Here is a 25,657-nt window from a genome sequence, read left to right as displayed (position 1 = left end):
AACGTAGGTGCTGGGTCAGCCCTGTTACCTACCCACCCTCCCCTGGGGCTCTAGCCCTAGTCTAGCACTGGTTACGGTGGAGCTCAGGCTCCGCTTGAGTTTTAGTCAAGAACCCTGAGCTGCTTGGCCAGAACAAGTCTTAAGAGGGAGGAGACCTCTAGAGCCCTTAGGAGGAGACTCCTAGAGCCTCACCAGGGCCCTGCAGTGCTCAGGAGACCAGGACTCCAACCTCAGAGGAGGCACAAAAGCAAGGAAGACCCTGTCATGGCTTTCCCCCAGGACCAGATCCGCACCAGAAGCACCCAGCAGAGACTTACAAAGACAGCGATGTCCCTGGGGGCGCTGGTGACGGTCCCAGATGGAGAGACTTCTTTGGAGATGTGCTGCACAGTGATGGCAGTCAGGTGGACTCGCGCTGGCAACCTGATGACCACCTGGCCCTGACGCCCTGGGAAAGGCCAGCAGTTTCCCGGGGAAACATCCGGCTGCAACCAGAAAGCCAGAGCAATGAAGCGTGAGAGAGTGTTGGGGCCAAGACAACTGCCCACGTAGCTTGAAGCGTAGGCACCGGTGTGTCTGTGGGGTCTATTTCAGCTTGAAAATGAGGTGTGTGTGAGGAAGTGGACAGAAGCAGGAGGCCTCCTTCCCTGACCGACCTTTGCCAGGGCTGTCAGTATTATGGAGCAGAGGAGAACAGCGGTTACGAAACCATTCTAGTCAGGGCCTTGCAGAAACACATCCCTGCCCAGGGGCTCTGCAGGGCACCCCCCACCTCTCGCCTCCCACCCCCAAGACGGCGCAACACTGGACCGAAGGGAGAGCCCTGAGGTCAGTCTCCAACTTCACAGGAAGAAAGGAAAGAATTCCCTCTCGATTTCTGCTACAATACCTGCAAAATGCGATCGGGACTGCGGGGAGTGCAAAAGAACTCAATAAACCTCCAGAACCAGTCCTTTTTGCAGGTGTAGGTCTCCGAAGTTCTCTGCAGGTCAATGCTGGCACCTGCAGGGAGGGGAAAGCAGAGGACTGCAAGAGGCCACAGACGAGGAGGGCTTGGTGCTCAGACACTATTTCTGACACCGCCAGCCAGCTGCGCCTCTGTCAGTCCTGTCCTCGTCCCAGGCTGGTGGGCTGCCCAGCTGCCCAGCCGCGCAGGGGAATGAGGGCGGCCACGTGCCTGGTGACTGCTGCACTCCCAGCGCCAGCAGGAGAAGGTCTGAGGGTTCTGGGAGACACACGGTGCCCATGTGAATGGCAGCAGACCCAAGCTGAGGGCTTGCTGCGTGGGCAGCCAAGGACGGCCCGGCCATCTCCTTTTCCAATGCCGAGGAGAGGAAGAGAGCCCCTCCGTCCGCACAGGAACACGTGCGGGGGCAGCGCCAGAGGCAGCGTGAGGATGCCGAGGGCAGGGTTGGGAGGGAGTCTGAGAGAGCTGCTCTGCCACAGCCTTGCCCTGGGACCCCCCAAGCATTTCAGCTCCCCCACTTTGGAGAGCAGCGCCTGGAGCGCAGGCGCCTTTGGGGAGGGCTGCAGACAAGCGCAGGGCAAGGAGACGGGGCTGCTTGTGTCCATACCAGAGCTTTGCAGGGCCCAGTCAGACATCTCCACGTAGGCTTCCAAAGCCCTCTCAGATGCTGCCTGCTTCATTTCCTCGACTTCCTGGGAACGCCATAAACAAACAGAGAAAAGGAGCACATCAACGTTCAGCGTGGCTACTAGCGCCCGGAGCGGCAAAGGGCCACTGTCAGAAAGGCAAGGCAAACCCTCTCCACGGAGCTGCAGGACTGAGGAACAGTGTCTGTGTCCACAGCCATGGCCACGGCCCCGAGGTGGGTTGATGAGGGTCCCCACACCCTCGTCCCCATCCTCCACACTCTCCAGGGCAGGTGGAAGGTGGACTCAAGCCCTGCCAGCGATGGCTGGCCCCCCGTGAGCGTGCCTGGGTCCCACCCCTGCCTGAGGAGCCCAGCCAGAGCAGCCAGAGGTGCTGGCGTGCCAAGGGAGTCCTGCGCTGCCTGAAGCGGCCGGTGAAAGTGGGGCCGGAGAAGGGCCTGTGCAGCCCAGGAGGCCCCTGGGGCAAAGGCTGGCTGACTGCAGTCAGCAGTCCCACACACCCACAGCCCCAAGGGCTTCTGCCCAGCCAAGCCTCCTTCCCCACACGCCGCAGCACCTGCTTCACGCTGCTGATCTCTGCCCTCAGCCGAGCCACCTCCTCCAGCATTAGCTGCATCTTTTGAGTTTGCTGCGCCATTAAAACCGGGCAGTTCCTGCAGGAACCAGGAAAGCAGATGTTGTCAGAGAGCTGCCCACCCCACTGGGAGCCTCTGAGCTCAGCAAGGAGGAGAGACACACGTGCGTTCCCTGCTTTGCCAGCGCTTCCCTTCCGCACCAGCTGGCGCAAGAGGCAAAGGCAGGAAGGGCCGTGCGGGAGCCCCGGCTCTCAGGCAAATGGGTGCAGGGACACGAGGTCGTCTGACCCTTCTGCACAGACCCAATTCCAGCCCAGGAAACATCGCTTACCACAGGGGCTTCAGGCCTGGCAGCGAGGTCCCGCAGTAAACAGCAGCTGCAATTCACATCAGCAAGAGACAGTTATTTTACCGGGGGTGCTGGCGATGCCTGCAGTGGCGTTGTCTGTCCCTGTTGCCTTGGGGCTGGGGCAGCAGGTGAGCTGAGGAGGTGGGGGACGTGGGGTGCAGGGAGAGGACACACCTCTGACCGGGGGCCATCAGCCTGGGCTTGAGCGGACTGCGCAGCCGTGATCTTCAGGTGTGCTCGGTGCCCCAGAGCTATTCCCCATTTCCCCTCACTGCCCCAGTGAGCACCGAGACCAGGCTGCTGGGCGAGGAGAGGTACCTCTCCATCGGTCCCCCTGCACGGCCCCTGCCCTCTGGGAATCCCCAGGTCAGGCTTGCAAGAGCTACCCCCGTCTCTCGCAGAGGTGCCGACTAAGTGAGCCCTGTGGTCCGGTAGGCAGGGCAGCAGTGTGACTGGGAGGCTACCAGTCTTACTGGGAGCCCAGAAGGCAGTCCCACTCAAGGACTTGCTTGGGAAGCACTTGGGCCACGGGAGTTTCCGCACATACTGGCCCAAAAGGAAAGGTGGCGTCCAGCCCAGCCAGGCTGTCGCTCTCAGATGGTTGCTCATGAAAACTCACCAAGAGCCAGGGGGAGCAACAAGAAGACTTGCAAGAACGCCTTCTTCTGCAGGGCCATCTTTTGCCTGAAAAAGAGGGAGTCCTGGTGCTGTCATGATCCAAGCCTTGGACAAACCCCTTCACAGGCGGATTTCCCTTTTCAGGCCAAACAGACACCGTTTTGGAAGCCTGCTGCTGACAGAGAACTGACAGAGCAGCGTCCAGCAGGAACACGATTTCTGTCCACATCGTTCAACGCTGCCGGCAGCTCTTCCCCAAAGGAAGGTCTCCAGGAAGATCATCCCAGGAAGCAAAGACGTCGAGCACACGAAGAGTGCTTTCCAGCAGTCTTTCTGGTGCGGACCTTGCTCTCCCTCTGGCTGAGGAAGCAGGCCTGTTCTCCCTTGCCATCACACACATCCCTCTTAGGGCAAGTGTTTTCCCGCAGAGCTGGGAAGCGCAGGAGCCTTGTCCGCCTTTCCTCCCAGAGGCCTCCACAGACCGGCGTGGTCTCTTGCCTGAGCTGGGGAAAACCCTTGCCCTGCGGAGGCTGGGCTCTGCACCCGAGCGTCTGGCTACGGGGCAGTTTGTCCTGCCGCAGCCAAAGCTTGGGGCTGCAGCAAATGGCTGCCGAGGGGCTTTGCTCTTGGCTCCCCTGAGAATGGCCACAGCACGAGCAGCGCCCAAGCTGAGGCGCCCCACTGGGAGCCCCGGGCTGCTGGCTGGGGAGCACCCTCTGCTCTGCCCTTTGCTGGCACCGGCCCTCAGACACCCCCGTTCTACCCCCCATCCGCAGCAGAAACATGTCGTACGTACGCGGCCAAGAGGCACATGCTCAGCAGATGTCTCCACAGAGAGACCAGGGCAACAGCCAGAAGGCAAGGAAGGCTGAAGACCGTCCCTGGGCAAAGAAACCAGAGAAAAGTTAAGCCTGCCCCTTGAGATCTCTTCTCTAGGATGCCCAGCCAGGCATATTTCAGCTCCCTGTGGGGAGGTCGGCACCGAGTCCCAGGCACTCCCTCCCTGGGGCAAAGAGCAGGGCAGCCTACACTGGACAAGGGGATGGAATGCACCCTCACTAAATTTGCAGATGACACCAAGTTGGGTGGGAGTGTCGACCTGCTTGAGGGTAGAAAGGCGTTGCAGAGGGATCTGGACAGGCTGGATCGATGGGCTGAAGGCCAATGGCATGAGGTTCAACAAGGCCAAGTGCCAGGTCCTGCACTTGGGTCACAACAACCCCATGCAGCACTACAGGCCTGGGGAGGAGTGGCTCGAAAGCTGCCCGGCAAAAAAGGACCTGGGGGTGTTGGTCGACAGACGGCTGACTATGAGCCAGCAGTGTGCCCAGGTGGCCAAGAAGGACAACAGCATCCTGGCCTGTGTCAGGAGCAGTGTGGTGAGTACGACTAGGGCAGTGAACACTCCCCTGTACTCAGCACTGGTGAGGCCCCACCTCAAGTGCTGTGGCCAGTTTTGGGCCCCTCCCCACAAAAAAGACATTGAGACACAGAGAAGGGCAACGGAGCCGGTGAGGGGTCTGGAGCACAAGTCTTGTGAGGGGCGGCTGAGGGAGCTGGGGCTGTTTAGCCTGGAGAAAAGGAGGCTGAGGGGAGACCTCGCTCTCTGCAACTCCCTGAAAGGAGGGTGTAGAGAGGTGTTGGTCGGTCTCTTCTCCCAAGTAACGGGCCATAGGACAAGAGGAAACGGCATCAAGTTGTGCCAAGGGAGGTTTAAACTGGACATTAGGAAAAATTTTTACACAGAAGGGGTTATTAAACATTGGAACAGGCTGCTCAGGGGAGTGGTTGAGGCACCATCCCTGGAGGTGTTTAAAAGACGCGTAGACATAGTGCTTAGTGATGAATTTTGTCATAGTTAGGTTGATGGTTGGACTAGATGGTCTGAAAGGTCCCTTCCAACCTAGGCAATTCTATGATTCTACGATTCTCCTGCCACGTGTGACAACTGGCCAGAGCTCTGGCACAGCGCGGCTCTCCACGTTCACCCCGGAGGACTTTGGAGCAAGCAGCAGTGCTGAGCTTACTTGCGATTTCTGTGGCCTTGTCGCGCCCCTCGGCAGGCCCTTGAGCGGCTGAGCCGGCAGGTGAAGGGCGCATCACCAGCTCCACGCCAGCGCTCGGGTCCCTGTGGGAGGACAAAGACAAATGCCGGCTGCCCACCGTCCCCAGGCCGCGGGAGCTGAGGCGGGGAGGAGTAGCCTGAGCGGAGGCCCCTGCCAGAGGAAGGGCTGTCCCAGCAGCAGCGAGAGCGGGCAGCAGGGCTGGGGTCCCCCTCCTTTCCCCACCCTTTGCGGGACAGGCCTGCCCCGGGAGAAGAGGAGGCGAGCTGGCAGCAGCAGTCCCCCGCCCCGGGAAGCCCGCCCGGCAGCGCAGCCCCGTTCTCACCCTGCCGGCCGTTGGTTTCCCTTGGTCCCCAAGGAGCCTTTGGAGGCCCCTGGGCGTCTTCTCCGAGGGGCCTTTCTCCTCGCCATCGTGGCAAAGGCAGGCTCCCCGCTGAGCCCCAGCAGCGTGTCCTGTCCCCAAAACCAGCTCCAGCAGCAGCCTCTCGCTGCAGCCAGCAGGAGCCTGTCCAGGGCCGCAGCCACAGGGCAACTGTGGGCTCCTGCCCCACACGCCACAGCGCTGTGCAGGCAGCCAGCTGTGACCTCACAGTGGTGTCACCTCTGACGTCATGCTGGGGCTGCCCAGGGCTGAGCAGGGCGGGGAGACCCTGTGCTCCTTCCTTCTCCTTGCGGGATATTAATTGTTCAGCATAAATACATACGTTTTAAGTAGAATAAATGATTTAGGATTATCATTCGGTGTGATTTGTGCTGCTTGCTTAGCTCTACTTAGCATGAGGTGCTGGATTTGCTGAAACCTTTAGGCTGGAAAAGAATCCAATGAGATGTTAGAAGACACCAGACCAAAAATCATCACCATTGGCCCCCTCCTTGCTGTGCTTCTGGAAGTCTCCAGGGAATGTCCTGCAGTGATCTGCAGCTGTGAGCAGCCCTCAGCCACGCAGAACCCTCTCAGCAGCAGGACCTTGCCCCGCCGGGGGATGCTCCTTCCATGCAGAACTTCTCCCCACAGTGATGTGGTGGGCTTCCCAGGCAGGCTGAGAGCTGACCCTGGCAGGTGGCAGAGTCCCTGCCCCGGCACACAGACCCCTGGGGTGCAGGGAGCCTGCTCTGAAGGACAGCCCTGGGCACCCCTGGCTGCACACCCACCTTCACAGCTATTCAAAGTGCCTGACAAGAGCTCCCACATGTACAGATCCCGTAAGCTGTGGCTGTGCCAGCTTTAGGAGATGCCTCCAGCAACTCCGCCTGCAGTGCCCTGCACCCGCAGACTTACCCTGTCAAGGGCTGCAAAGATTTCTCCTCCAGTGAGCTCTCAGTCGTCCTCCCAATCCTGACACCTTCAAGCTCTCTCTCTGCCTTGCTTATCTCCCTGAGACACCCTGGCAGTGCCCTCAGCCCTGCTGCGCTTGGCAGAGGAGCTGCTCCTGGGCAGAGCTGTCTCTCTGCAGCGCTGCCCGCTTGCCGTGAGCTCCCTCCATCCCAGGAGCCCAGCCCAGCTCAGACGCAGAGGACCAGCCCAAGGAGTTTTAATGACCCCTCTGGTGGGTTCGAGGCCGAGTCCGTGAACGTCAGACGCTGCGAGGAAGTTGAAGGAACCTCTCAAGGAGTCAAAGTCGGGTTCAAACTCCAAAGTTTCTTGTGGTGTTGATGGGTCCCACTGAGGAATTGCCCCCAGGGTCCGGTTACAGCAGAAAACTGGAGGCAGCGATGGCAGGTCGGGAAAAGCAAGTTGAAGGTGACTCTGATGCTGGGTAAACGTGGATGTGTTTCATTAATGCAAAGGGCCAAGCCCTGACTCCATCGCCCAAAGGGCCAAGGCCTGACCCCCAGCCCCCAGGAAGGGAGATCCTCTCCCTCACTCCTTCCTCAGGGCTCTTCCTGGGACAGTGGGATGTGGAGATGTGCAATGCCAAGGGCAGGACTATGGTACGACACCTCCCAGGCTCCTGAGTATGGACAAGGAGGCAACGAGACCCCAGTGCTGGAAGGACTGGTTGTCTCAGAGGCATCAGTGGCAGAGACAACAGCCGTAGCCCAAGACATGAAGAGGCTGGCTCTGTTAGGGGACTTCCAGCTTTGCCACATCCCTCTATCTTCTCCACCACAGGCTGTCCTACGGTGTCCCATCACCTCTGCCTCTTTCCCTGCAGGCTGCAGTCATCCACCCGGCTGCCCCATCTTGCTGTCACCTTCCTTTGCTGAGATCTCTCCATCCTCCCTGGCTCTTCCTTGAAACACAAAGCCTTGGACTGATCCAGACTCCTTCTGGGTGGCGTGTTGCACCACAGCACTGCCCTTGGAGTGACGTTTCTTTCTCCTCGTGGCCAGGCTGCACCTCTCCACCTGCATGTTGCGGAGTTCTTTCTTTCTCAGGCTGTTTTCCACTAGGAAGAAAAGCTCCACCAGCTCTGAAAGCACCCTTCCAGCACGCTCAGGCTCCTCCTATACCGTCCCCAGTCTCCAAACCACTGAGCCCAGGGCTCTCAGCCTCTAGATACTGGTCAAGTGCTTGAGGCCTCCAAACCCTGTCTTGGGAGATCTCTGGGCTCTCTCCACAGTGTTTGCAGATGAAATCACAGTGGTCATAGGCCAAGAAAGATGGAGTGAGACTTTTTACCAGGGCCTGTAATAGCAGAACAAGGGGCAATGGCTTGCAGTTGTGGATGCCCCATCCCTGGACGTGTCCAAGGTCAGGAGCTTGGAGCAACCTGAACTAGTGACTAGGGACGATCACTTCCATGGTCCAATTCACCACACTGTTCCTGATACAGGCCAGGATGCTGTTGGCCGCCTTGGCCACCTGGGCACACTGCTGGCTCCTATTCAGATGCCTGTCAAACAAAAAAGCCCCAGGTCCTTTCCTGCCAGGCAGCTCTCCAGCCACTCCTCCCCAAGCCTGTAGCGATGCATGGGGTTGTTGTGACCCAAGTGCAGGACCTGGCACTTGGCCTTGTTGAACCTCATGCCCTTGGCCTCGGCCCATCGATCCAGCCTGTCCAGGTCCCTCTGCAACGTCCTCCTACCCTCGAGTAGGTCGACACACGCACCCAACTTGGTGTCATCTGTGAACTTACTGAGGGGGCACTCGATCCCATCGTCCAGATCATTGATAAAGATTTTAAAGAGACTCGGCCCCCGTACTGAGCCCTGGGGAACACCACTTGTGACCGGCCGCCCACTGGATTGAGCTCCATTCACCACCACTCATTGGGCCCGGCTGTCCCAGCAGTTTTTCACCCAGCGAAGCGTACGCCCATCCAAGCCATGGGCAGCCAATTTCTCCAGGAGAACGCTGTGGGAAACTGTGTCAAGAAGCTTTACTAAACTCCAGGTAAACAACATCCACAGCCTCTCCCTCATCCACTCAGCGGGTCACCTTGTTTTAGAAGGGGATCAGGATTGTCAAGCACGACCTGCCTTTCATGAACCCATGCTGACTGTGCCTGATCGCCTGGTTGTTCTTCATGTGCCACATAATGGCACTCAGGATGACCTGTTCCATAATCAGGATGATGTCTTCCAAGTTGCTCTTCCATGCGGATGATGTGGGAAGGGAGGTGCAATGACACGTGCAGAATGACAGCAGGACACCTCCCAGGCTCCCAGGTGGGGACGAGGAGGCCATCAGGCTCTTGTACTCCTTATAGGCATCAGTGGCAGAGGTGACAGTCACAGACACGGAGATTAAGACCTTGGATCTCTTGGGGGCTTTTCACATTTCAACAGCCCCACACTGTTGAAACCACCGCAGGCTGTCCTATTGTGTTCCACACCTGGGCATGTTCCCTGCAGGCTGCAGACGTCTCCCCTGCTTCTCCACCTTGCTCTCGCCTGAGCAACTCACTAAGCTTTCTGAAGTCTCGCCATCCTTCGGGGATATGTCTTTAGACACAAAGCCACGGGCTGATCCACATTCTTTCTGGATGGCCGCCTTTTCCACAGCGCTGCCCTTGGAGTGACGTTTCTTTCTCCCGTTTCCTGTTTAAACCTCCCAAGCTACAAGTTCTGGCATTCTTTCTTTCTCATGTGGTCTCCCACGAAGAAGAAAAGCCCCATCATCTCTGAAACCGTCCTTCGAGCAACCCCTGTCCTGCCCAGAGCCTCTCCACCATGGGGCCAAAGAAGCCCACATTCCTCAGCCTCCCCACGCAGCGCATGTGCACTATACGCTGAACCACACCTGGGCAGACCTCCTCTGGGCACTCTCCAGTTCCTCCCCACTCCTCCAAAATGGGGAGCTGCACACAGGGGGACACTTTTCTTTGGGGGGCCACTCCAGTTCCCAGCACCTTCTCCTCAGGACCACTGCTCAGCACGTTAGGTCCCAGCGGGCTCTGATGCACCTTCCTCCCCCTCAGTGCAGGACCGGACACTTCTCCTTGTAAACTTCTGGAGGTTTCTCTTGGCCATATCCCAGAGTTTCTCACGGTTCCCCTGAAGTGAAGCTCCATTGCCCTGGAATGAAGATCCATTTGCTCGGCTGTCAATGTTTCTATGCTGATGGCGCGCCCTGGTGGTGCTGTCTCTCACAAGATAACCTGAGGAGTTGCAGGCCACGATAGACAATTAAAGGAGGTACTAGGTCAATAGAATTTCCGACTCAAGTAGGAAGTACCGTGACAACCATCACCAAAATACCGGTGAGGGTATTGGTACGGTGCGCTGCCTGTATGGCAGACTACGTCAGTGGGAAATATAGACCTGTATAGACACACAGAGAAAATGGATCCCTCCAGGAGCTGGTTGTAGATGCTCTATCCAGAAGCCGGCCCCAGGATCTCCTCATCCCTCAGTTCCCCCCCACACAAACAAGCACACGCACACACAACTGCCTGTCTCCGGTATGGAAACACAAAACCCCTGAGGCTGGCAGGCAGCCAGCTTCCACCTCCTCTGTGCTTCCTCTTCAGGCTTGGGTTTTGTCAGCAGCTTCTTTCTCATCCACGCCGTCCTTTCTGAATGTCAAGGCGGGCCATTGTGGAGCGTGAAGAGGAGATCCTCAAGCAGCCCTCCGCACCCTGCTTCTCCGCAGGGCCGTATCCCACAGGATTCTTCCAAGCCAGTCCCCCAGCAGGCCAAAGCCTGCTCTCCAGACGTCTCCTGCTCTCGGCCTTTTTCCTTTCTCTCAGGAGCCTCAACTCTACCTTCTTAGCCCTGGCTTTTACATCCCTGACTAGCTGTTGCTTGTTTGTTGGTATGAAGTCTGGAGCAGACATTCACCCGCCACAAAGCTGCCAGTTTCCCAGGTTGTTCTGTCCTCTCCTGTTGACGCCTCAGCTCCCAGCCGAGTCTGTCTGTCCCCAGGCAGAGCTCCCTGCATTCCTGCTGCTGCCTCACAGAACGGGCCAGAGGAATGCCACAGAAATGATCGGAGGGATGGAACCCCTCTGCTGTGAGGACGGGCTGAGAGAGTTGGGGCTGTTCCGTCTGGAGCAGAGAAGGCTCCGGGGAGACCTTCTTGCGGCCTTTCGGTTGTTACTTCAAAGTCGTCCCCTCTGAGACCTGCTGTCTGCACTCTGTGTCTCTCCTTGCTTGCTCCCCTGGGGAGCTGAGAACCCGCTACTTCATGGACACTGCAGCCAAGGCTGCCACTCCATTATCACAGCCCTGATCCTTTTTTCCCTGATTGCATGTAGGAGATCCAGGTGAGCATCACCTCTGTTGGCACATCTGGCAGCTGTGCTCAGAAGCCGGCCCCAGGAACCCACAGAAACTTCTGGGTCTGTTTGAACCCTGCAGTGTCCCCTCACCCAAAAGGGCTCACCGAATCTGCTGCCCGACCCCTAGAGGATCTCCATTCCCCCAGGAAGCTCCTACGCTGAGGGCATCCCCCTCCTGATCTTAGAATCACAGAATCTTCATGGTTGGAAAAGACCTTGGAGATCATCGAGTCCAACCAAACAACCTACAATCTCTGTCACTAGCGCATGCCCTGAAGTGCCACATCTAGATGTTTCTTAAACACCTCTAGGGATGGTGACTCAACCACCTCCCTGGGCAGGCTGTTCCAGTGCCTGACCACTCTTGCAGTAAAGTCATTCTTCCTAATATCTAACCTAAACCTCCCCTGCCGCAAGTTCAGGCCATTTCCTCTGGTCCTGTCATTATTCCCCTGGGAGAAGAGGCCAACCCCCACCTCTCTCCACCCTCCTTTCAGGGAGTTGTGGAGGGCAATGAGGTCTCCCCTCAGCCTCCTCTTCTCCAAGCTAAACATGCCCAGCTCCCTCAGCCTCTCCTCATATGCCCTGGTCTCCAGACCCCTCACCAGCCTGGTCGCTCTCCTCTGGACACGCTCCAGCACCTCAATGTCCCTCTTGTCCAGAGGGGCCCAGAACTGAACACAGCACTCGAGGTGGGGCCTCACCAGTGCCCAGTACAGAGGCACCATCACTTCCCTGCTCCTGCTGGCCACGCTATTCCTGATAGAAGCCACAATGCTGTTGGCCCTCTTGGCCACCTGGGCACACTGCTGGCTCATGTTAAGCTGGCCGTCCACCAGCACCCCCAGGTCCTTTTCTGCCGGGCAGCTTTCCAGCCACTCTGCCCCAAGCCTGTAGCCTTGCTGTGGGTTGTTGTGACCGAAATGCAGGACCTGGCACTTGGCCTTATTAAACCTCATACAGTTGGCCTTGGCCCATCGATCCAGCCTGCCCAGGTCCCTCTGGAGAGCCTTCCTACCCTCAAGCAGATCAACACCCCCACCCAGTTTGGTGTCATCTACAAACTTACTGAGGGTGCACTCAATCCCCTCATCCACATCATTGACAAAGACATTAAACAAAGCCGGCCCCAAAACTGAGCCCTGAGGGACACCACTGGTGACCGGCCGCCAAGAGGATTTCACCCCATTGTGATAAATGATTTAATCGCAAACAGGATTCCAATTAGAATTTATAATTTATTAAAGGAACAAAGGCAAGCAAACAGCGCTGGGTGTGCCGGGGGTCTCTGCCCAACCAAGACACACCCCTTACAGACCCCATTTTTGGTTTATATCTCCTATACTAATACATATTCATAACTGCCTCTAAAATGGTTGGCCCTTGCCAAAAATGGGTGTATCCCCCCCCTTACAGGTCACTATGCAGATAACAACAGGACCGGTTTAGGGTGGTATTCTAGAATGTTCGCCAGGTGGCTCCTGCAAAACACAGACACGACAGACACTCCGTCTCGTCTGCGGCCACACAGACAAAACAGTCAAAGGTCACACTTCACCCTGTGGCCCTAACACTGTTCCACACTGACACGAATCAGTTAAGCACATCTCACAATCCCCCATTTTCTTTTTCTATGGCATTGATTCATGTTTTTGTTTCCAACCGAGTTAATACTTGCCGAATGGGTATTAGTTTGGAATCTTCTTTTGTCTTTAGTATCATCAGGGAAAGAGTTTTCTCTTTCCCTGGTTCTGAATCAACAGGTTCTGTAGCCATCTGCGTTCCTTGTATAACTGAGTGTATTAGTCTAATAAAACAAGGTATAAAACATGGAATTATTAACAATCCTGCAAATGCCCCCAATATAACAATCCCAATTTTAGTAAGCCGATCACCTCCCGTAAAGTTTTCCCAGAATCCTTTCAGGTCGACTCCAGTCCAAGTCTGAACCGGGACATGTGCAATTTTCTTCATTTCTTTTACAAGTTCATTTACAGCTTCCCCTTCATCATCAATTTCTAAACAACAATTACTAAGGTTAAACTTCCCACAAACACCTCCCTCTTGTGCCAGCAAATAATCCAAGGCTAAACGATTTTGGTACAAAGCAGTTCTCATCTTGGTATTTTGTCTCGCATTGTTTTCCATATTTGAGGATTACTAATGTTGCTCTCCATAGCCTCCCATGGCCATCGTTCACCTTGGCTTGCTCCACCACAAACATAACAATTAGTTACATTTAATGACTTAGCAATGTTTTCAGCAAGATTTACAAAGAGATTTTTAGCAACTGTGGGAATTTCATATTCCACTCCTGTTTCTATTTCATGATAAAATGAGTTAAATAGTAGTCTGTGCTGTACCGAATCCCTTATTCTTTCTTTTATTTCGATATTATAAACCAAAGTCTGGGAACTTACCCGTCCCCTCCTAGTAGTTCCTACGCACTGGCTGCAGTTGTTTGCCATAACCAGAGTCAAGGAGCTTACCCCAAAGAGGACCAGAAGAGGTCCGGTCAGGGCCATAGTGATCGGCGGTCACAGCCCGAAGGGGTTGCAGCCCTTGGCAGACCTTTCAAGCCGCACCACTCGTTCCCCTCCGGTCTTGCCCTCTTCCTTAATCTTTTAAGGGGTAACCTTTAATCAAGAAGCACTCTTTGATTAAATTGACAACAATAAAGCCTAACCCATGGTAGGTTATATAGGGGAGTGGGGGCCCCACAGCGAATGCACAAAAATTCTAAACTGTTTCCTAGATCCTTGACTTCTTTTTTGGAAAATGATATATTTTAAAACATGTAGAACACTTTGCCCTTAAAAATAAACAACACCGTTTACACAATGGACTAAATCACCTTTCCTAATAGGTATTTATCCCTGTCCACTAATTCTACAGGAGTAGTTACAATGAAATTCCCACAGCAACTTGGCTTATGCTTCTTGATGAAGGTCTCTTTAAGTTCGTCTGATGGTTAGCTTGGCTTCTCCAGGCTCAGATGTGACTCTCCACTCCTTCACTGGACCTTTCACTCGCGACACATGTGTCAAATCCTAATGGTGGTGTTTGAGCCATCATCCCAATCTCTCCTAGTTCTTTTAACCTTTTTCCAATGGATATTATATATTTTTGGATACTATAATCTTCAACCACATTGTTCCCCAGGGGCATCCCTTGGGAGTAAGGCATTCCATATAACATTTCATATGGCGATAATCCAGTCTCACTGTGTGGCTTAGTTCTTATGTTTAATAGTGCCAATGGTAGGCATTTCGTCCAGGACATCTGTGTCTCAATCATTAATTTAGCCAATTGCTGTTTTATTGTTTGATTCATTCTTTCTACTTTCCCTGAGCTTTGTGGGTGCCACGGAGTGTGGTATTCCCATTGAATACCTAATGATTGACATAATAATTTTATTATTTTAGAAGTAAGATGTGTGCCCTGATCAGAATCAATATACTGGATTATCCCATATCTAGGTATTAAGTGTTCTAATAAGATTTTTACTACCATCTGTGCCGTAGCTCGTGCTACAGGGTAAGCTTCTACCCATTGTGTTAAATGATCTACTAGTACTAGTAAATAGTTTATTCTCCCTACCTTAGGCAATTCAGTAAAATCGACTCGTATTCTTTCAAAAGGTCTATAAGCTGTTTTCCTTCCTCCCGTGGCTGCTTGTCGAACACTTTCTTGTTTACTTTTTGACAAGTTAAACATCCTCGCGTGATTTGCTTTGCTATTTCAAAAATCCCAATACAGCCAAATTGTTTAAGGAAATGATCACTTATCGCCTTTGTACCCCAATGTGTTTGTGTGTGTAAGCGTTCTAATATTTGCCTGGCATAAGCTTTTGGCAACATCTCTCGCCCGTCGGGCAGCATCCATTTTCCCTGTTCTAACTTAGCTCCTATTTTCTCTAATTTTGCCTGTTCCTCAGGGGTGAATTTCTTTTCTTTCTCCTCTAGTTCTTTTTCACTAATGTCTCCTTGTACTTGTACTACATTAATTTTAGCGACCTGAGTCCTCAGGGCTGCTTCCTGGGCCTCTCTATCAGCTACGTTATTCCCTCTGGTTCGATAATCTAATCCCTTTTGGTGTCCTCTCACATGTACCACTGCTATCTCCTTTGGTTTTCTTAACGCCTTTAAAATTTTCACTATTAGTTCTTGATGTATTAGATTCCTTCCTTGGGTATTAATTAAACCTCTTTCCTCCCAAGTTTTTCCAAAAGTGTGGACTACTCCATACGCATATTTAGAATCCGTAAATATGGTCCCGCTTTTTCCTTGTAATAATTCCAGGGCTCTACAAAGGGCATACAGCTGACAAGCTTGAGCTGACCATGATGGACTCAGAGGTCCTGATTCTATAAGTTCTAAATTTTTATTAATTATGGCATATCCTGATTTTCTCCTCCCTTCCACCACACGGGAGGAGCCATCTACAAATAACACTTCTGCATTTTCTAACTCAGTATCTCTTAAGTCCGGCCTCACCTTAGTCTGGGTCTCAATTACCTCTAAACAATTATGTTGTACTTCCTTTGATGGCTCTCCAAACAAAAACTGTGCTGGACTCTGAGCAGAAGTCACCCTCAGTTCTAAATCGGGGGAGTCTATTAATATTGCTTCATATTTCAAGATCCGGCTGTCCGTTAACCATTTTTCTGCCTTTTGTTGTAAAACACTCCTGACATTGTGTGGGGTATACACTTTTAAAGGAGCACTAAAGGTAATTTTCCGAACTTCCTCTATTAATAATGCGGTAGCTACCAAAGCTTGGAGACAAGCGGGCCATCCTCTACTTACTGGATCAAGTAATTTAGAACAGTACCCCACAGGTTTTTTTATTCCTGCCCAGTCTTGAGTAAGAACTCCATATGCTGTCTGATTTGATGTATTCACAAAAAGATGGAAAGGTTTTTCTAAATCTGGGAGGCTCAATACAGGTGCTTGTATTAATGCCTTTTTTATTGCCTCGAATTTCTGGTCATCTTCTGTAAACCACTTAAGTTGGTTACTAGTTAATTTTTCATATAGAAATTTTACCTTGTCACTATAATTTTCAAGCCATGATCTACAATATCCTAATAATCCCAATATTTGCCGAACCTCCTTTTTAGTTTGTGGGGGTCTTAAAGATAGAATCCCAGATATCCTATCAGAATCTAGTTTCTTCTTTCCCTGACTTAGCCAATGTCCTAAGTATTTTACTTCCTGTTCTACAAACTGTAGTTTTGATCGGGACACTCTCAATCCCTTCTCCCCTAGAAAATTTAACAATTTAATAGTAGCTTCTCGGGTCCCCTCTTCAGTTTCTCCTGCTACTAATAAGTCATCTACATATTGCAATAATTTTATCTCCTGGGGTAATGTAAAATCCTGTAAGATTTTCTCTAAAGTTTGCCCAAATAAATGTGGTGACTCCGTAAACCCCTGTGGTAATACCGTCCATCTTAATTGCTGTTTCCGTCCCGTTTCGGGGTCCTCCCACTCGAAAGCAAAATAATCCCTAGATCCCTCGTCCAGAGGACAGGCCCAAAAAGCATCTTTCAAATCTATCACACTATACCAAGTATGTCTGGGAGAAATATGACTTAATAAAGTATAGGGATTTGCCACTACAGGGAATTTAGTAATCGTTCGCTGATTTACGGCTCTTAAATCCTGTACCATTCTGTATGACCCGTCCGGTTTCTTTACAGGGAGGATGGGTGTATTATGAGGTGACATACATGGTTCCAAGGTTCCTTTTTCCAAAAGTCTGTCAACTACAGGTTTTAATCCTTTTCGACCCTCCATGGGTACAGGGTATTGCTTGATTCTAATCGAACGATGTGGATCTATTATTTGAACGCTTATGGGGTCCATTTTTATTTTTCCAGTTTCCCCTTCTTTATACCACACCGAGGGGTTAATAGCTTCTTCATCCTCCTGTGTTAAAGTATATAATTTGATCTGCAGTTTGTTCCCCTGACTCTGAATGCTCAAGTTTAACTTCAAAATCAGATCCCTTCCTAGTAAATTGTATTCCGCTTCAGGGAGCAAAAGTAAATCATTAAGACAAATTGTCTTTTCTGTTTCTACTTCTACATCTTTCAAGATAGGGACTTTAAAACGTTCTCCTTTTGCCCCGACTACTGACATATAATTCTTCCCTATCTCTATTCCTTTTGGAAGTTTCTGAATGGTTGATTTTTCAGCTTCTGTATCCACTAAAAATAAAACCTCCTCCTTATGGGGACCTATTAATAATTTTACCAAGGGCTCTGTTGATGTTGGAAGTCCCCAAAAGATATAGCCCCTGACACCCCTATTCTTCTTTGAACATTTTCTCATCTTGTTCTCGCTTACGACAGTTGCTCTGAACATGTCCCCTCTTGTTACAGTAGTAACAGACAGGAATTGTGAATCTCTCCCTATGAGGCTGTCCTCTGGGTGTCTGCTCTATTCTTTTTTCCCTTTTCTCTCTAAACGGATTCTGATTTTTCTGACTTTCTTTTACTGCTGCTACAAAAAGTTTTGCCTTTACTTTCTGTTTTTCTTCGTCCCTTCTAACATATACCTTCTGGGCTTCTCTAAGTAACTCCTCTAATCCTCTTTCTTGCCAGTCCTCAAGTTTTTCTAATTTCTTTCTTATATCCCCCCAGGATTTGGCTACAAATTGTGTTCTAAGGAGTGCAGTCCCAGCCACTGTATTCAGATCAATTCCAGAATACATTTGCAGGCTTTTCCTCAACCTCTCCAACCATTCTGTAGGAGATCCGTCTTTTCCTTGTTGTTCATTAAATGCTTTATTAATGTTTTGCCCTCGGGGAACCTCTTCCCTTATTCCCTGTATTATTAATGTTCTCAAATCCCTCATGTTCTGTCTCCCTTGGGGTTGTTGATGATCCCAGTGGGGATCCACGTTTGGCCATTTCTGATCTCCTGGGGGTCCTGCCTGATTCTGTCTTTCCCAAATTCTCATTCCAGCTTGTCTAATCATTCCCTTTTCCTCAGCAGTAAATAAGATCCCCAACATGGATTGTATTTCTTCCCAGGTATAAGTATTAGGTCCTAAAAATTGGTCTAGTTTTTCTGCTACTCCAAGGGGATCATCTAATAGGGTCCCCATTTCTTTCTTGAAATTCCTTACATCTGTGGTATTTAATGGAACTGCCACAAACCCGATGCCTCCCTGATTGCCTCCGAGGGGTACTTCTCATAAGGGATATAGAGAAGCTCCCCCAGATGTGGCAGTTCTACTTCTCGTACATGCAGCCGGAGGTCGATCTAATTCCGGTGCTGTCGGTGGTGGAGGCAGGGGTAACGGTGGCACTGGTGGGGGTACTACGGCCCCTGGAGGGAGAGCCGCCGTCGGAGGAGGATTGTTAGGATATGGAGGTGGTAAGTTATCCAGTGGTTCCCCTTTATCATCTTTTTCCTTCCCTTTTTCGTCTTTGTTTCCTTCTTCTTTCTCAGACTTTTCATCCGTTTTTAATGTAAGTATTGAAGCCGGAAAAGGACGTGAAGTCCCGATCCATAATCCTGCATAATCACTTTCCTCCTGACTAAAAGGTTCCTTTGAATTAACATATAGATTTAAGGCCTGGCAAATCCAGTCTTCCAAGGATCCAAAACCAGGCCAAAAGACATGTGGTTTTAAAGGTTTCTTCGGCCATTCAATCATACAATAGTGAACTAATTTTAATTTACTTTTTCCTTTTCTGGGGCCCCTTTCATTCCAATTCCTAATCATTATTCCTAATGGACTTTCCAATGGTATATCTGGTAATTTGCTCCCTTTCCTCTGGTCCTGTGTCTTTGATTTTGTCTGACCCATCTAGGAATTTTACTGTGGCAATTCCTACAGCCCTTGGTTACCAGTAGGAGCGTCTTGCAGGGGGTTTAGGACCTATCACCCACCCACTATAGGAATCGCTTCGGTCCTTCACCGGCCAAGTCCCTCGCGGGAGATTGGAACCGCGGTTAGAAGACCTCCACAGTCTCTTCGGAACCAGGTTCCGTCTCAATCACACTCTTACACACAGGCAACCGAATCCCACCCAACCAAACGGTATACACTTTAAATACTTACAACTCCGTCACCTTCGTTCGGATCTTCGCGCGCAGAATTACGGGTAAAATAAACTGCTGCAGCCAGCAAGGGAGCTCATAAAAATAAAAACCAAAATCTTTTCTTTGCTTGCCTTTACTCAGGTTCAGGATGGCATTAGTCCCGACCTGACCTGATCAGGAGCCACCTAATGGTGGGGCACCCCTCCTAGATCAAGTCAGAATTCAGGAACTAAGACCCTCCCGGACGAGCCCCCAAATTGTGATAAATGATTTAATCGCAAACAGGATTCCAATTAGAATTTATAATTTATTAAAGGAACAAAGGCAAGCAAACAGCGCTGGGTGTGCCGGGGGTCTCTGCCCAACCAAGACACACACCTTACAGACCCCATTTTTGGTTTATATCTCCTATACTAACACATATTCATAACTGCCTCTAAAATGGTTGGCCCTTGCCAAAAATGGGTGTATCCCCCCCCTTACAGGTCACTATGCAGATAACAACAGGACCGGTTTAAGGTGGTATTCTAGAATGTTCGCCAGGTGGCTCCTGCAAAACACAGACACGACAGACACTCCGTCTCGTCTGCGGCCACACAGACAAAACAGTCAAAGGTCACACTTCACCCTGTGGCCCTAACACTGTTCCACACTGACACGAATCAGTTAAGCACATCTCACAGGACGACACCTCTCCCCGGTGCAAGGCCCACACACCGGCCGCCCCGCGCCGCCCATCCCCACACGGACAGCCCCTCCCCCGGGGGTCCTGCCCCCACGGCCAGGCCCTTCCTGAGGGCCGCCCCCAGCCCACAGGCCCTGCTCCCCCGCAGAGCGCTCAGAGCCTCCCTCAGCCGGACGGACACTGACCTCAGCGGCGCTGCGACCCCTCACACAGCCCGCCCGGCCGCCGCCCCCGGCCCGGCCACACACAAACCCCGGCCCCGCCGCCGCTCTGAGGCGGCCTGGCCGCCGCCGGGCCTTTTCTACCCGCCCCGCGCACGCGCCCCCGTCACGTGGCCCGCCCGGCCCCTGCCCTCATCCCCGCGTGCGGCAGCATGGCGGCGGCGGCCCCCGGTGAGTGCGGGCCCACGACGGCCCCGGCCCCGGCCCCGGCCCCGCCCCGCCGGCCCCCCGGTACGTGCCCGGGCCCCCTCCTAACCCCCCTCGGTACGTGCCAGGCCCCCCCCAACCCCCACAGTACATGCGCAGACCTCCCCATAACCCCCCGGGTACAGGTATGGCCCTTCCATAACCCCCCCCCTACGTGTACGGCCCCCCCATAACCCCCTCCCGGTACATGCCAAGCCTCTGCACTGCCCCCCCAGTACATGCCCGGCCCCGCTGTCCCCCCAGCAGCCCCCTGTCCCCCATGGCCCTGTCACACCGCTCCCCCCATGGCTGGGGTGACAGGGGTGTGATGTTTCTGTAGGTTCCTCGCCTCCAAGGAGCAGTTCCATGCCTACCTGCGGGCCCGGGGCGAGCCCAGCGGCGGGGGCGAGGAGGAGGAGGAGGAGGAGGAAGAGAAGGTCGAGGAGGAGGAGGAGGTCGGCAGCTGCCAGAGCGAGCCCCCCGCCAAACGGGTGAAGTCAGAGGACCTCGGTCAGGACGCGGAAAGCCGAGAGGATGGTGGAGCAGCAGAGAAGGAGCCCGTGGAGCAGAAGCGGGCCCGGGGGCAGAAGAAGAGCAGGCTGTGTAGGAAGCCCAAGTGCTACGAGCAGAGCAGGCTGTGCCCGTGGGTAACGCAGGTAGGGTGTGGGGGCCCTGCTCTGCGCTGCTCTGGGGTGGGGGATTTGGGACCCCGGTGATCCCTCCAGGGCTGCATTGATTTGGAAGTCTAGGGAAGCACACTGAAGAGAGAGCCGCACCAGGGCGGGCTCCCAGCAGGGAGCGCGTAGCAGGGGGCTGCACCGGCAAAACCAGCTCCGTTGGCTGCCTGGGAGAGGGTGAAGCAGGATGAGCTGAGCGGGACAAGTAAAGCGTCAGCTTCCCTGAAGCGCTAGTGCTAAAATGTCCCCTCAAGTGGGTACGTCACCGCCCTTCTGCGGCACGTTACAGCAGTCGGCTTCCTGGGAGCGTTTCGTGGGGCACCCAACATCACCCGGGGAGCGACGGGTGCTTGGAGCAGTTCTGGCCCCTCTCCGCGTTCATCCTTTAGCCAGTCTTGCATCCCTCTGTATCTGTAACTGCTTTGAGTTTCCTCCAAGCCGAGCACTGAAAACAAACGGAGCGGTTCCAGTTTCAGGTTCTTTTCTCCAAGTGATACATTCTCTTGGAATAGTTGGGGCTCTCGAAGAAAAACCAGTGATTTCCTGGGTTTCCCACTGACATTTAGCCAAGGCAAGTGCTACAATTGCTACCTGGAATATCCTTCTGTTTAACCACTGCTGCTTCAGCTCTCCTAATGTGCTCCTCCATCCTTCTTGTTTTCCAGCTGGAAATCCAAGGCAAGCTCTACTTGGCTCCGCTGACCACGGTAGGTGGATAATTCTCTCCTTTTGTCCAAATTTGCCATTGCCACATCTGGAACAGAGCAAATCTCCTGACAAACCATCTCTCTGCTGTCTCTTTCAGGGCGGTAACCTCCCTTTCCGAAGGCGATGCGAGCGCTTTGGGGCAGACGTCACCCGTGGAGAGACGGCTGTGTGCACAAACCTGCTTCAGGGCCAGTCCTCCCAGTGGGCTCTCCTCAAACGGCATCATGCCGAAGGTAATTTTTGGGGTGCGGGTGGGTGCTGTCATCTTGAGAACCAAAGAAATGATAACTCGCTTCTGAGGAGAAAAGCTGCTGCTTGAATTCATGCAACCTGTCCCCCTCTGGTAGCCGGAGGGAGCGTTTCCAGACACGATGACCAAATGTGGCTCTGCACAGGCACGGCGAGAGGTGGGGAGGAGCTTTTCAGTGGCTCCTGCTGACTCTCGGCATGGCATTGCCAGGGGTGAGGCTGGTCTTCAGGTCACCAAACTTCAGAACCCGTTTTGGCACCGATTCTGGGTGACTGCCCAGCAATAGGGGCATTGTCCTTATCGGGAGGCTGCGTCCCTCCAGTGCTGGGGTTCAGGGTTAAAGCAACCAGGTCTGTTAGCAACCGGATCATTTTAAATCCTTGTTGGGATCCGGTGCCATGAAACCAATTAAACCTTGCAGTGGATATGGGAAGTTGTTACGTGAAACGGGGCCAAGCGGTTTTAGCAGAAGATAAACCCCCTTGCGTTCTAACACTCCTCACCGAGGTGGGAGGCCAGGTGCGGCTAGGTTTCAATTCTGAGTGATGCCCAATTCAGCACTATCAGTCCAATCGCGTTTAATATGTATTAAACTGTTACGATTTGGATACACTAATAGTGGGCTGCACCTTCAGTCTAGTCGTGCTCCTGAACCAGCACGGCCTCTCTCAAGTTTTGGTCGCGTTCAGTGAGACACCGAAACGACCAGCTACTGAAACAGTGCAGTTTATTTAAACAACAGATATACAGGTTCTTTAGGATTGCCAGTGATAAATACACTGTCTGCAAAGCACGTGCAAACAAAGATATTGTTAAGTATACAAAACGCGCGACAAAATTATAAATGATACAGCCTGGCTATAAATGTAGGGTAGAGATTCTCTAGAGAAATTTCTAAGTCCCCGAGAAAGCGCTCGGTGTAATTGAAGTCTTACCCAAAGGCGTCCCTATGGGGGGGAAGAAAGGCTCAGCCCATCGACTGATCCCGGAAATCAGTGGTGGAATTCTTCGCGATGGTGTCTTCCCTGGCATCCCCTCTCTCTTGGGCTATTTTTATACTATTTTTTTATCTTCAAAGTGGAGTTTGAGTGACTTTAGTCATACGTACTTTTATTATGATTAATGTATTCAAGGAGGAGTGTTCACCCCTCGGGGGCGGATAGCCTCCGGGATGGAAGTGTGTTTTGGTACATTGTGGTGAGCAAAGTTCGCACAAAGGACAGCATTTCATCAACATTTGACGAAATGTTGGCTTGGGTAGCGTGTAGGCTGCTTATCAGTTCCGTAGTACCATCTCGTCCCCCTATCTGCTATTCGTCACAAGGGAAGGCCACGGAACAAGCGTGTACTCGAAAGGCACCTTCTGGGGCACTGCAAGGTGTCTGTCCTTGTCCCCGAGGGCTTGGCTGTGGGGGACAGCAGAGGCGCTGCTGGGGACATCTTTCTCCCAGGAGATGTCACTCTCGCAGGGGTTGTCGCTGCTCCAGAAGGTGTCACTCTTTAGGGAGATGATGTTGCGGTCTGAGCTGTTGTCTTCTGAGGAGATGTCGCTTTTTGGGGAGAAATTGTGCTCTGGGGAGGTGTCGCTCTTGGAGGAGGTGTTGCGCTCTGCGGAGATGTCGCGCCCCAAGGAGGCGTCACTCTTTGGAGAGATGTCGTGCCCTGAGATGTCACTCTCAAAGGAGATGTTGCTCTTTGGGGAGGTGTTGAACGCAGAGAAGATGTTGCTCTTTGGGGAGATGTCGCTCTTTGGGGATAAACTGCGTTGTGGGGAGATGTCACTCTTGGAGGAGATGTCGCGCTCTGGGGAGATGTTGCGCCCCGAGGAGATGTCACTCTTTGGAGAGATGTTGCGCCCTGAGGAGATTTCACTCTCAAAGGAGATGTTGCTCTTAGGGGAGATGTCACGCTCTGGGGAGATGTAGAACGCTGAGAAGATGTTGCTTTTTGGGGAGATGTCATGCTCTGAGGAGGTGTCGCTTTCTGAGGAGATGTTGCTCTTTGGGTTGATGATGGTGTTCGAGGAGATGTTGCTGCCCAGGGGTGTCTGCGTGGGGGAGGCCCTGCTGGAGCTGTTGGTCTCTGAGGACCATTCCTCGGTGTTCTCGAAGGCAGGGATGGAGGTTGGCAGCTCGATGGGTGCTGGGGCCACCGCTCTCCCCTCATGGAATGTTGGGGCTCCCTGTGCTCCGTCCCCTCCCAACAGCCCCCCCAACAGCCCCCCCAGCTCCTGCTGGGGAGGGAAGGGGCTTGGGGGGGCTGAGGGCCTGCAGCCCCTACGGGCAGCTACCGGGGGCTGTGGGTGCAAGTGCCTTTGGCTGGAGCCTTGGTGTGTTCCCAGAGCTGGGGTGTCCTTGGGGTGAGTGGGGCTCGGTGGGACAGTCCCACGGCTGGGGGGCTGCACTGGAGGTGCCGGGCTGTGCGGGGTGGGTGGCAGGGCAGGGGTGGAGGGGTCGCACCGTGCCCAAGGGAGAGGTTTGATGGTCCAGCCACGATGGTGCAGTGGGGGTCTGCGACCCATTGCCCAGCCAGGATGCCGGCACTGAGGCCATGAGTCTCTGAATCTCTAGGGGATGAGGAGACACCTCTGTGTCAGGAGCCCTTCTCCTTCTGGCAGATTTCATCTTCCCAGACAGCATGTGGGAAGCCCCTGGTGCTGTGAGGAGCAGGGCTGGGCAGTTCCTGCAGTTTGTGGGAGATGGGTACTTCTTGTCAGCAGCGCTCAGGGGCTATCGAGGAAAGATGCCCTGCGAGACCTGGTGGTTGTGAGCGGAGAAGGACTCGTGGGAGACGGGAAGGTCTCGGCTGCAGACATCATGAAATGGTTGAGTTTCAAATTGTCAGAAAAAGGGTGGGCAGAGTTGCTCCCCTGGATTTTGGGAGGTGAATGCCCCGTTAAGAAGGTTGCTGTTGATCCCAAAGTGGGAGGTGCTGTTGAGTGTGTTGAGGGCCAAGAGGCCTTGCAGAAGGCTCTAGATGGCTTGGAGCGTTGGGCAATCCTGAGCGGCGTGAAATTGAAGCAGTCCAAGTGCCGCGTTCTGCAGGTGGGAGGGAGGGAGTAACGGCGGCAGCAGTGGGAATGGGGAGGGTGCGTCTGGGGAGCAGCCCTGCAGAAAGGGGTGTGGGGGTGGTGAGCAGCTCAGGAGGAGCCAGCAGTGTCCCCTGGCACCAAGAGGGCAAGCGCATCGTGGGGGGCATCAAAGACAGTAGAAGCAGGCGGCCAAGGGAGGGGATTGTCCCGCTGTGTTCAGCGCTGGCGCGGCTTCACCTGGAGCACTGTGTGCGGTGCTGGGCCCCACCATTGGAGAAGGGTGGGAAGGTCCTCGGATGGTGCAGAGGAGGGCAAGCAAGGTGGTGACAGGGCTGGAAGGCATGTCCTCTGAGGAGCGTCTGAGCACTGGGGGTTGGTCTCGTCTGGAGAGCAGGAGGCTGAGGGGCGAGCTCGTGGCTCTGTGCAGCTTCCTGAGGAGGGGACGTGGAGAGGGAGGTGCTGAGCTCTTCTCCTGGGCATCCAGGGACAGGATGCGTGGAAGTGGCTCAAAGCCGCGCCAGGGGAGGTTCAGCCTGGGCATTAGGAAGCGTTTTTTCACCAAGAGGGCGGTCAAACCCTGGAACAGGCGTCCTCGAGAGGTGGTTGATGCCCCAAGTCTCTCTGTGCTCAAGAGGCACTTGGACAATGCCCTTAAGAGCACTCTTTAACTCGAGGTCAGCCCTGGAGTTTGGGTTCTGGTCTTTCTCTTCCCTTTTCCTCCTTCTCTGGCGCAGAGCAGCTCCCTGCGGCCCCTGAGAGCTGCGGGCGGTGGCGGTGCAGCTGCTGCAGGGGACGGGAGTTTTGGGTGCAGGAGGGTGCTCGGGGCGGGGGGTTGGGAGGCCGGACGCGGAGCAGCAGCGGTGCCGGGAGCTGCGCCGGGCCCTGCCGAGGCCAAGGGGACTGCGCCCGCCCGGGGCCCGCAGCGGCTCCCCCCAACACCGGGGGTGCCCCGGC

The 25,657-nt window shown here is 53.6% G+C and overlaps 1 protein-coding gene across 1 annotated transcript in view; it reads right to left on the bottom strand.

Annotated features, from left to right (window-relative positions):
• LOC128901161 (sperm-associated antigen 4 protein-like) overlaps window positions 1–25,657 on the bottom strand; it is a 147,199-nt gene that overhangs the window by 328 nt on the left and 121,214 nt on the right. Inside the window, exons 3-9 of the mRNA XM_054182999.1 lie at window positions 3,953–4,037; window positions 3,158–3,222; window positions 2,521–2,566; window positions 2,171–2,267; window positions 1,575–1,659; window positions 890–1,002; window positions 318–485 (exon numbers count right to left, since the gene is read on the bottom strand). Of these exons, the coding sequence (XP_054038974.1) occupies window positions 318–485; window positions 890–1,002; window positions 1,575–1,659; window positions 2,171–2,267; window positions 2,521–2,566; window positions 3,158–3,222; window positions 3,953–4,037 (659 nt within the window). The remainder of the gene's footprint in view (window positions 1–317; window positions 486–889; window positions 1,003–1,574; window positions 1,660–2,170; window positions 2,268–2,520; window positions 2,567–3,157; window positions 3,223–3,952; window positions 4,038–25,657) is intronic.

Source organism: Rissa tridactyla, chromosome 23 (assembly GCF_028500815.1).
Source record: "Rissa tridactyla isolate bRisTri1 chromosome 23, bRisTri1.patW.cur.20221130, whole genome shotgun sequence".
NCBI classification, from domain to species: domain Eukaryota; kingdom Metazoa; phylum Chordata; class Aves; order Charadriiformes; family Laridae; genus Rissa; species Rissa tridactyla.
Note: the sequence above shows the minus strand (reverse complement) of the source record. Positions and strands in the feature narration are given on the sequence as shown.